Below are 12,631 nucleotides of genomic sequence, written 5' to 3' on the forward strand. Positions count from 1 at the left end.
GTCCCTGGTGTTTTGAAGTCTAAACTAGGAATTTTTAAAGTCCACCTGTCGTAGAGTTGGGACATTGTTCCAGAGATGCTCTCCTCTAGAGAGGAAATAGAACGGATTTCCAGGGGAAGGAGAGCTGTTTCAGCTAAGAAAATGATATGATTGATGTATTTCTCAGTAGATTGTCAAACTCCTTTCTGAGATACCTAGGTCCCACCACCATCTAACTCTTGCTGACTTCTCTTCCCTCCTGGTACCACAGAGCTGTTCAACAGACGGTATTTTCATCACTGCAACTGCAACATGCTTTCTGTCGTAACGCCAGTCTGTATTACCTTGCCAAACACACAGAGCTCTGGGTCCAGGCGCAGAGTGGGATTATCAGACAGGATGGGGTCCCATGTCCTTTTTTAGTGGGGGGACTTGTTCTTTAGTTCACATGTAGAAATACCGTGTTAGAAAGTGTTAAACTTCTGTTGACATGACATATCATCTGTTGAGAAGATCTGAAGGAAGGGAAGTTGCTTCAGTGTTCTGCACTGATATTCCTTCACAGTTGTGTTGTACTGTTGATTTGGGAGTAAGGAAGTAACATGTCACCGAGTTTCACTGTTTGGTAACCAGTTTCTTGAGCCAAACTTTGGTTTTGTTTTATTGATGGGTATCAGGGAGATTTTTAGTAACTAGGGCAGTAACCATGACCAAAAACCTTCAGTAGAGCAATTGTGTATCAACAAGGTGGCTGAAATGGAGAAATTTACCAGCGTATCCCCCCTCCTTTATTCCCACTTTCTCTTCTGCTTAGCTCCTAAACAGCTTGTCAGACCTCATTTCTCTACCAGACTGCTACCTCCTTAGTAACCTTGGGAAAATCCTTTATCTTCTGTTTTCCTAACCATATAATGGTGATAATCATACCTCCCCTGTTTTGGTAAAATGAAAGAATACATACAAAGCACTTAGCTTGGTACTAGAAACATTGTAGATGCTCAACAACATTCATGATTAGGACTATGAATAACATTCAGTTCTCTAGGGGGAAGAAATGTTTTCAGTAAGTAGTCTTGGCTTAAAATGTTTTTCCCTTCACCTTTGGTTTTTGCTCATCTAGCTATGTTAAAAGACTGCCTAGATTACTTTGGGAGTAAGAAAAAGATAAAATATTACAGCTCCAATGAAAATGAGTTAAACAAATGGCTAAAACCTACCCCTTTCAGTTACGGGGAGAACATTGCTCTTGGCTTTTTATTTATTTCTGGAAAGAGAACTGCTAGCAAGGATTTGTACATCCACTAAGATTGCAGGGTAAGAATTGGATTTTGCAGGGACACCTGGGTCGTTAAGTATCTGCCTTCTGCTCAGGTCATGATCCTAGGGTGCTGGGATTGAGCCCCGGGTCGGGCTCTCTGCTCAGTAGGGAGCCCGCTTCTCCCTCCCTCTGCAGCTACCCCTACTTGTGTTTCCTCCCTCTCTCTCCCTCTCTCTCTGTGTCAAATAAATAAATAAAATCTTAAGAAAAAAAAAAAAAGAATTGGATTTTGCAGTAAGGGAGATGGAGATGAGGCAGAGTTCCCACATGTATTTCCCGGGACAGCAGAGTGAGCTTACTGTCAAGATTTTGTGGACAAATTCTGACCCCAATATTTACATCTTACATACTGCCTTTTAAAAAATATATCCAGGCAGGATTAAACTGTCCTTTAGATTATATCTTCTCAGTTTGCTTGGTGATGGAAGTTCTTCTAAAATAGGGTGACATTTTACTTTGAACAGATATTATGTAACTGGGAGCAACTGAAATCCTGGTTGCCGGGAGGAGCGCGAAGTTAGCTGCTGCTGTCCTGTGCCGTGTGGTGTGGACCTGCCTCTTCCGCTTCCTGGCCATGGTGTAGAAAAGTCAGCTTACCTCTTCATTCCTAACTTTTTTTTTTCCATATGAGAAGTCATAGTGCCTGATGCAGATATTTAAAATCCACCGTTCTTAGTTCATTCTTGTGTTCTATACTCTCTCTCTCTCTCTCTTTTTTTTTAAAGATTTTATTTATTTGAGTGAGTAAGAGGGAACAAGCATGTACACAAGCAGGGGGAGGTGGGGACACGAAGGTAGAGGGAGAAGCAGACTCCCCGCTGAACAGGGAACCCAATGCGGGCTCAATCCCAAGACCCTGAGATCATGACTGGAGCCAAAGGTGGATGCTTAACTGACTGAGCCACCCAGGCGCCCCTCTACAGTCTGATTTTTAAATTGGGCAGAGAGTACTGTCTTGAGTGCTCTAGTCTAAATCTAGTCCAAAATGTAAAAAAATAAATAAATTAAAAAGATTCAGAGAACTAGAATTTTAGGATCTGTAATATTGTCTGTATGGAGAAACAAATTTTAAAAGTTGTGTTTCCCTCTGCTTTTTTTTTTTTTTTTTTTTGGCAGAATGATTTGATAAGGTAGGCGTGCTCTGCAGTTCTGATTCCACTGCTTTGTGTTCACCAACTTCAGAGACCTGGCACAGCTGCAGGCCACACCTGGATCTTTGTTCCTATCTGTTCTGTCTGGGCAGGGGGCCACAGCAGTGTTTGGGCTCCAGCCATGTTTTTCCCTTTCCTGTGTTGGAAATTCTCACTGGCTGCTTTGGATTAAGTGGGGTGCTGGGGGCGGGGGGAGCTGGTCTGTCACTGGTCATTGTGGGTAGAGTCTCTTAAGCCAGTTTCCACGTAGACACGATTTTCTTCATACACGTTTCTTTGTGGTCTGTGGGAAGGGATTTTTTTGTGCGTTTATTTAGAAGGGCATAAATTTATGAAACCCAGTTTGGATACTTGTCACTAATAAATTAGGTTAATCTGGGATTGTGATTGACAGTGAAAGATCGGAAGGTTTGATTATGTGCATCAGAGGTAAAGGATATTTCACTTGCCGTTATAATGAAACTAAACATACTGAGAGGAGAGAGGGATTGGACAACTCCCGTGTAGTCCCAGGTATGCTGCTGTGGGGCGTGCGGGCCTTGTATCTGACCCCACACACACGGAGGTTCTGGTCCTCCCTCCTAGAGCACCAGAATTTTATTGCCCCACGTTCCTAGGATAGGAAACTCCCTCTGAAGCTTTAATCACGAGCAATGTGTACCTTTAGCTCATTTTGGTAAAGGTGATGCCGCTGATGCATTGTGATTAACTTTAGCAGCAGAGAGTAAGAAGGTGTTCGCCAAGATGAATAGCTTCACTCTTTCTCTTCTTGAGCAATAACTCCTCACTCTAAGCAAAGAGTATTGTGAAATAATTTTAAGTCTAAAAGAAAAAAAAAAATTGCATCTGGTTTACATAAATACTGAAACCGTTTCCCAGCTTCTGCTTCCCGCAGGATGCAGTCCTGCTTCGGTTCATGTGCTTGAGGAAAGACCAAGAGAGGGATGAACCTTGCTGGCCTCTGAGCTGGTTAGATTTGAAGGCATCCTCGTGTTCCAAGGTTGACAGCATCTCTCCTGAAATGACTAGACAGTAGTGCATGGACTGACTCCGTACAAGAAGGGCAAGTCTCAAGCTATTTCGTACCAGAGACATTCCGTCCAAATAGGCAGCATCAGTGAGGAGAGATCCGACATGTCAGAAAGCTTGTATCTACAGAAATGCGGAAGCGTTTTTGAGAGTACGTTTTCCAGAGTATACTGGTGAGCTATATACTGGGGAGCAAGGCTGACTGACATACATTTTTGGACTTTTGGAGGAAAATCAGCTCATCTTAGAGAATTAATATGAGCATAATCATTGTGAAGCTTTGGGATAAAAGCCAATGCTGGACCATCCAAAGGGAGAAGTCGTACACATCTCTCTTTTTTCTTGGTAGAGAAATTGAGAGGTTGAAGTTACTCGTTTAAGTGTATGAATTTGTGACAACATGTAGGAAATCAAACAGTGGGTGGACAGTTCTGGTGATTCTTCAAACGTTTGTAATCTCAGCCTATTAAATTGCCAGTTGATCCTGAATATGCTTCTTCTGACAGAAGGGCAGCGAACTGCTGTAATTAATCTGTTTGATTTTTGCATCTTCTTGGAGATAGACGATGCAGATAATGATTGTGCATGCTATTCACAAATTTTTAATATATACAGAGATAGAAATGGTGCCATTCTGAACAATTTTTAGGAGTTTTGAATTACACATGTAATAGATGGTATGGATGGTGTGAGTTTTCTTTTTCTTTTCTTTTTTTTTTTTTTTAAGCAAGAAACTAATGTCTACCACAGACATAGCCATCCAAGTAAGTCATCTAGAAGTTGACAGTAGACGAAATGTGAGGTATAAGAGAGGCTTTACAAAATATATAGTTTTTCTGTGGATGTCTTAACAGAACTAGCCTATCAGTTCTCCTTTTTAATATTAACCACCACTTTTGCTGCACTCCTTATAGCAAACAAGGGCTGCTGCCTTTTTACAGCAGTGGTGGAAATGGAGACCTCGATCTGCCTTGCATTAGCTGTATGACCTTGGATATACTTTTTGACTTCTCTGGGTTGAGGGGTCAGATAGGTCATTGTTTCTCAGTATCATTAAAGCCAAGCTCCCTTTGATAAAAATTAAAATACTACAACCTGTCCCCCCGCCACAACCATCTCTCAAGATTCTGTTATACCGCCAGTTGAGAATTATTAGATTGCATTATCTCTCATGTCTTCTCTCATTGCTAACATTTTGTGATTCTGAGCAAATACCGGATTGGAAATCAGATGGACAAAGGTCTTTATCTCATTTTCTGAATAGTTGCAGCTTTTTCCTTCTTAGAGTGTGAAGGGAACCTTTCTGAAATCATCCTCACACATCAGGAACAAACTGCCTTGAGTCCTGCCCTAATGCATGGACATTACCCAGAAGCTGGTAAAAATGCATACATAGTCCTGGCCCCACCCAAAATGACTGAGTAGTGGTTCAGATGTACTACATCAGGGTTTGAGAAATGCAGCAGATCTTTGGTTTTTTACCTGCGAGTGGCAATATTAGTGGGTTCTCAAATCAATGTAATAGGTCACTACCAGCATTTCTTTTTTTTTTAGGGAAATAGAGGAGAAAAGATAATATTATGGTCCATTGAATATAGTAAAGGAAAATAACTGTTTCACAAAACTTTTGTTTCAGTTTTATATAGTTTTGCCTGCAAGTGTATACAGGGTTCTAAGCTGAGGGAATAACTTAATTTTTGAGGTGGATTTCGGGGAAAAAGAAATTTAAAATAAAAAGCCACTGTGCTTTGTATCAGAGACAGTGTATCTCAGACACAGTGAGACAATGTATCTCAGATCTCAGATACATCAGAGACAATGTATCTTAGAGACCATCATCTCCTCCCTTCTTTTTACCCTCACACATTGGGTGTGTGTGGTTACACACATATTTACATAGAGATATGCAGAGAAACATAATAAAGAGCTGTTCTATATTAATTCTCTGCCATATATCAAGGTGTAAACTGCTGGATTTTTTCATGAGAAAGAAATGAATATATTCATTAATTTTTTTTTGAGTTGTATTAACTCAGGAAATTTTCCTGTGATGATGTTTTAATTTGGCTGTGTGCAGATCACAACAGTGTTAGATAAGATTTCATTTTTAAAATTCTTATGGAGAGATTTTAAGTAATTATTTAGTTTCCTGAAAGTACAGATAATGCTTTTTTCCCTCTAGGGGTTAGTTTATGAAACCCATGATACTGCAGGCTCATTCACATAGCCCTTTACATCTTTAAAAGAAAAAAAAGTGAATAAATTCATTTGGGGTTTTGGGGGTAAGCTGACTCGTATAATTTTTCTCCGTTTAACGTTTAGTTAGCCACTTGACAGTACTTTCAATAAGTATTGTTTAATGTGCAGAAAAAATATTTTAAAATAGGTAATTTCCACTCTGAGGACTTTGCAATCTCAGCAGTAATTCTTTACTTACAAGAAATACAAATTGTACTGTACATAGACTTTTAAAAACAGCTGGAAGGAAGTTGTCAGCACTGGCATCCTAAGTGCATCAGGGTGAGGCAGGAAATCAGAGCATTGCCGAGGTGTGCTGAACTGTCACGATAAAGGCAATGCCACACTTCCCTCAGGAAGTGTTCCTTTTTCAAGTTATTTTGAGTCAAAAGGAAAAGAAAAGTTTGTTCTGGTGTCTTTCACAAGACTCTGTGGTAAGGAAGAAAACTGGTGTAGCTCTGAAAATGCCTCACTTGGGGGCTCAGGAGGAGGAAAAAAACACACTCCGCCCACCTGCGCTCAGGATCCAGAAGAGTAATTAATGTCACACCTGAAGTTGGGGAGGATTTTATGTTTACCGAGTTCTGGTCACTGGTGGTTTGGGGTGTAATTTGCTTATTGTTCTGAATTTCTTTTAAGATGATCTTGGAAGCTATTACCTGATCCTTTTCTATCTAAGAGATTAGACAGAATGTGAAATGCAGCTTTTTGTACAGATCACATGTTGAAACAAAAAGATGCTGGACTGTTAACCAACATGAAGTCTTGTCAGATCTGTTATTCGAGCGATTTCAGCTATAGTATTTTTACCTTAAGAAGATCCTGGTTTGGGGAACTCTGAATATTATGTGATTCAAACAATTTGTTCCTTTGAGCTTTAGTTGTAATATTAGTATAACTTATGTATTTATAATACTTTCTCATAATCATCTGTGACTAAATAGGGAGTCTGTGCATGGCCTCCGTGGGGTACGGAAACATGACAGCGGTGTGATGATTGGGTCTTCCGGCTGCACGATGCAAAGTGTGAGTTTCTTGGGGCTCCCCGTTTAGCCTCCTGCTCCATTTCCCTGGCTATTTGGCAGGCAGGTAGGAGGACCCGAGGGCTGGCTGGGTTCTGTTTTGATACGTCTTAGCTGGAGAAACATGGTCCAGCCTTAGAATTTGAAGGCTGGAAGGGAATGGAGAAATCATGTCGTCTGACCTGCTTGTTTCCCAGTTGAGGAACTGAGCTGCCCGCCGATGATGTTCCAGTTACTGGCCAAGGCAGGATTTGCATCCAGATACTCAGATTACTCCATCCCCTAAATTTTCTTTTCTATATACTTTTTTGTAGAGAAGAGAGGGAAGAATTCCCCTCATTTTACTTCCCCACAGATTATCCTTTATCATTCACCATCTTTAAATTTTATTTTCTACCAGGGAGACCTCTGTATAATAATCTGTACCATCATATTCCTATTCTCCCCTTGATTTCTACGTTATCTCCTCCTTTTCTAGTCCCGTCCACCCATCCCTCCCCTTCCCCGAACATCAGCTTGTCCTAAGTGAAGACCATTGGTCTTTCCACTGACTTTCACCATTGGTCTTTCCACTGACTTTCATGAGCAGTGATTCTTCCTGTGTGTGTCTTTGTTGGCTCTTGTCCCGTCTCCCCACATACCCACCACTTTTAAGACTGCCATTTATCTAACGCTTAAGGACTCTCCATCAATATTCAGTTCACTCAGCCATATATACTCCTCTGTGAACCTATCTCATCCTTTCTGTCCAAGGCCCTTTCATCCGTGATCTTCCCTTTTTTGAACTCTTCCTTTTTTGGAAATTGTGCCATACCACACCATTATATGTGATGCGGGATATAAGGCCTGAAGGTCACTGTTAGAGGCCTTTCCTTCCTCGACACACAAAAAGATGCTCAATATCACCAGTCATCAGAGCAGTACCAAAACCACAAGACCGCACCTTGCATCAGTGAGAATGACTAGTATCAAAAAGATAAGAAACAACAAGTGTTGGTGAGGATGTGGAGAAAAGGGAACCCTCGTGCACAGTTGGTGGGGATATAACTTGCTACAACCACTGGGGACAACAGTATGGAGGCTTCTCAAAATACTAGAAATAGAACTACCATAGGATCCAGTAATTTTACTTCTGGATATTTACCTGAAGAAGACAAAACCGCTAATTTGACAAGATAGATGTGCGTCTGTGTTTATTGTTCCAATTTTTACAGTAGCCAAGATATGGTAGTGATCTAAGTGTCCATCAATAAATAAATGGAAGAAGATGTGATATACACACACAATGGAATATTAGTCAGCCATAAAAGAGAACAAAACTTTGGCATTTGTGACAGTATCGATGGGTATTATGCTAAGTGAAATGAGTCAGACAGAGAGACAAATACCATATGATTTCAGTTATATGTGGAATCTAAAAAACAAAACAGATGAATAGACAGACAAAAAAACAGAAGGAAGGAGGCTTATAAATACAGAGAACAAAATGGTATTTGTCAGAGCAGAGGCAGGTGGGGGATGTGTGACATAGGTGACGGGGATTTAAGAAGTACAGACTTTCCATTATAAAATAAATAGATCATGGTGATGACAAATACAGCATAGGGAATATAGCCAATAATACTGTAATAACTCCACTTGTCATTGTGAGCATTGCATAGTGTGTAGAATTGTCAAATCACTGTGTTGTATATCTGAAACTGATATAACATTGTATGTTAACTATACTTCAATAATAAAATTAAAAAATACATATTATCAAAAATAATGTTTTCCCTTCCTAATAAGGAATATTCTTTCTGATGTAAGAAAGTTTTGAGCCTATTGTCTTAAGCTCTTCCCTTACTTTTTTGGCCCTACAGTTTTCAGTGAATAAATTATACCTAATGTCTCCAGTCTGTCTTTATGTCATTTTCTTCTCTCCATTTTCTTAAGCTTTTATTTATTTATTTGAGAGAGAGGGAGAGAGAGCATGAGCAGAAGAATAGAGAGGAGATTCCCCACTGAGCATGGAGCCCCATGGGGAGCTCCATCCCAGGACCCCAGGATCATGGCCAGAGCCAAGGCAGACTCTTAACTGATTGAGCCACCCAGGCGCCCCTCTTCATGTCATTTTTTAAAAAAACTATTTTTTAGAGCAGTTTTAGATTTACAATGAAATTGAGAGGGAGGTGCATAGCTTTCCCACATACCCCCTACCCTCACCCCCACATGTCCAGCCTCTCCTGTTATCAGCATCACTCACCAGAATGGCACATCCCCCCACCCTAAGGCTGATTGTACATAGACACATCAAAAAGACCTGGAGCATTCGAAGTTCACCTTATGGTTCATTCTTGGTGTTGTACATACTCTGCGCTTAGACAAGTCTATAATGATATGTATCCACTATTACAGTAGCATGTAGCATCATTCATTAACCAAAAAATCACCTCTGCCTCTGTTTATCCCTTCTTCCTCCCCCTAGCCCGTGGCTACCAACCACTGGTCTTTTTACGGTCTCCATAGTTTTGCCTTTTCCAGAATCTCATGTAAGTGGGAACCACATAACATACAGCCTTTCAGATTGGCTTCTTTCACTTAGTAATATGCATTTAAGGTTTCCTCCATGTCTTTCATGGATTGGTAACTCACGTCTCTCTAGCCCTGGATGATATTCCATTGCCTGAATGTATCATAGGTTATTGATTCTTTCAAAGGCATCTTTGTTGCTTCCAAGTTTTGACAGTTATGAATAAGGCTGCTGTATTTGTCTGGTACAGGTTTTTGTGTGGGCCTAAGTTTTCAACTCCTTTAGGTAAATAGGAAAGAACACAATTGCTAGATGGTATAATGAGAGTATGTTCTGTCTTGTAAGAAACTGCCAGTCTGTCTCCAAAGTGGCTCTACGATTTTGCACTCCTGCCAGCAGTGTGCGAGGATTCCTGTTGCTCCATGTGCTTTCCAGCATTTGCTATTGTCAGTGTTCCAGATTTTTGCCATCCTAATAGGTGTACAATTGTATCTTTATAGTGTTTTAATTTGCAGTTCCCTGTTGACCTATGATGTGGAGCGTCTTTTCATATGCTTATTTCCCATTTCCTTGGTAAGGTTTCTGTTAAGGTTTTCAGCCCATTTTTAAATTGGGTTGTTTTCTTATTGTTGAATTTTAAGAGTTCTTTGTATATTTTAGATAACGGTCCTTTATCAGATCTGTCTTTTGCAAACATTTTCTCCCATTCTGTGGCTTGTCTTCAGTCCATTTTCTTGGATTTTTCTTCTGCAGCACAGAAGTTATTGATTTTAATAAAGTCTACCCTAGCACTTACTTACAGAGTAGGTCTTTGGTGTTGTACCTGGAAAGTAATCACTGTACTTGAGGTCATCTGAGTTTTTTCCTGTGTTATTTTCTGGGAGTTTTACAGGTGTGCATTTTAAATTTAGGTCTGTGATTCTCTTTGAATTAATTTTGGGGGAGGGTATAAGATCTGTGTCTAGATTCACATTTTTACAAGCCGATGTCCAGTTGTTCCAGCACCGTTTGTTGAAGAAACTGGCCTTGCCCCATTGTATTACTTTTGTTCCCTTGTCAAAGAGGAGTTGACTGTATTTATTGGGTTTTCCTGTTGGTTTTTACCTTTCTCCCCCTTCATAGATACTGTTACAAACACTAGAAGGAACAAATAGCACAAGAACTCTGGTGTGTGGCCCAGAGTTCTCAGCAGACAACTTGGGGCATCTGTGGGATTCTTGGCGGAAACTTTGGAGAGAACCAAACAGTGAAGCTGATTCCCATGCTGGAGCATAAACCAGGTCTTTAAAAGAGATTTGGATGACAAGGCATCTAATTCATTTATGGGGTCTTGAAAGAGAATTTGACCTCAGAAATCTCATACTGTGTCTAAGGTATGTTTTCTACTGTGGATTTTCAACACCTGCAAACACTCCGTCCACCCCAACAAGCTTTCCTAAGCTGTTTTCATTTCTAAGGACTTTTTCTTGTTTATTTTCACTTCTGCAACATGGTCTCTGTCCATTCATTCAGTCATGTTGTGTACAACAGATACTTATCTTATTCAGTGTGAGTTTTAAATTTCTTTTATCTAATGCCTAAGAAAATGATGCTTTATTCATGGACTTAGGTAAAGAGGTTTCTATGTAGAGAATAGAACTTTACATGCAAGGATCAGCTTGATAAGTATCTTGAAGAATCCTAATTGTAGGTATATTGGAAATTTTTATTCTTAAGTTTTATTTGAATAGCTAACATAACAACGTGGCCCTCTCCTTTGATAAACAGAACTCAAGAAAAAATATTGAATAATCTGTTGCTCAGTTCCATAATCTTATTTTCAAAGAAGAGATAGTGGCTCTATGAAAACCGGTTCCACAAACTAATGAGCCATGTCATTTTAAGCTCTGATATCCTAGCATCCAATGGAACTGACTGATATTTGCCCTTTGGGCCTCTCTCCCACATGATGTATAAGTAAGTGTCTGCATGTGTGAAGGGGGGGCACTGTTGTTCCTCATTAATATATGTGATCTCTCCCATCCTGGCCTACCCGGAAGAGCATCTGCTTCCTGGCCAGTTTCTCATCGCTCACTAATTCACCTCCCACTTCTCAGCTGTGCGTACTTTCCCAGTTGCCTATGCCAGGAACTTTTATCTTTCATAACTGCTGTTCCTGACCCTCTTTGAGCCATTCAGATGTCTAAAAGAAAACAAAGAAAATATCCTAACTCCAGTGAAACTGGCCCATTTGGATGCTCCCCCTCTCTGTTCGATAATTCCCTTAAATTGTTAAAGTCCTTTTACATCTTAAAAGCGTTAGAGAGAGGAACCAGTGTGTGGAATAAGTGTAGTATGTAGTATCTTTACGTAGTACTCAGTTCATGTTAGGTTTGATAATGTAATATTTTCTGGTGAAAGATGACAAATAGAGTGGTTATTTTCTGAACAAATAGAGTGGTTATTTTGCTTCTGGGTTAAGGAAATAGTTGATGTGTTAAACCTCTCTGTTCTTTGGGGCAGGGGTGGTATGGTGTGGGTGTGTGGGTGTGTGTGTACGTGTGTACACACGTACACACACACGCCTGACATAGGGCAAGATGGAGATGGAGATTATGGATTTTGGATCATAACCTTCTTAAACTGTAAGGTTGATAGCCTTAAAGAAGACTTGAGGGTGATTACAAGGCAGATTCTAGGTTTGCCTTCAAAATGTTTGGAATTCCCAGGGACGTTGGTGACTAATGGGGAAAGGAGGAGAGCTGCAGCTCTAAGACTGGTTGGAGCCCAGTTCTTGTAGCCTATTAGTAGGAGGGAGGAAATGAGACCATAGAATTTATAACGTCAGATTTCATTTTTATTCTTTGTCTTTGCTGAAAAGAAATCTACAACAATGCATGATTACTAATATATTTTAGTTCACCAGTGCTTAGTTTTGCCTTTTTTATGAACAGCCTCAAGACTTGTATTTATGTACAAGAGTCTACTTAGTGTGGTGTCGGGAGTGGGAGTGACGTGACGGAGAGGGGAATAGGTCTGCTGTGTGTGTAGTTGCCGCGTGCCTGTTGTTGATCATCCTGTCTGAGTGTAGGAGGCCAGTGGGCCTTCCTGGGGGGATTGAGGCCTCAGGGCCGTCCACACAGGAAGTTCTCCCTGATTGCTGACAAGCACACTTCCTGCTGGTGCCCACACCCACTCATGCAGGGGGTGCAGAGAGGGTCTGCAAGTATGGCCATTCCATTCATTCGCCACCAGCCTTGTTTTTCTATCAATTTCTATCACTTGTGTGCACATTAAGCCCAGGTACTGTTAATGTGAAAGCAATTAGCTTGTTTGCCCTGCCTGTGGATAGATAGCTTGATGGGTAGCTTGCTTACCTGGTCTGAAGTGGTGAAATTAGGCC

At 40.6% G+C, this 12,631-nt stretch overlaps 1 protein-coding gene across 11 annotated transcripts in view; it reads left to right on the forward strand.

The window, feature by feature from the left end:
• RBMS1 (RNA binding motif single stranded interacting protein 1) overlaps positions 1–12,631 on the forward strand; it is a 209,697-nt gene that overhangs the window by 101,853 nt on the left and 95,213 nt on the right. The window contains exon 1 of one of the 11 annotated variants that reach the window (XM_059167199.1): positions 6,694–6,741. The exons of the other annotated variants lie outside the window; for them this stretch is intronic. Within the exon in view, the coding sequence (XP_059023182.1) occupies positions 6,709–6,741 (33 nt within the window). The 5' untranslated portion in view covers positions 6,694–6,708. Of the gene's footprint in view, positions 1–6,693; positions 6,742–12,631 lie in introns of those variants that run through there. 11 annotated transcript variants of the gene reach the window in all.

This window comes from Mustela lutreola, chromosome 3, assembly GCF_030435805.1.
Source record: "Mustela lutreola isolate mMusLut2 chromosome 3, mMusLut2.pri, whole genome shotgun sequence".
Classification (NCBI taxonomy): domain Eukaryota; kingdom Metazoa; phylum Chordata; class Mammalia; order Carnivora; family Mustelidae; genus Mustela; species Mustela lutreola.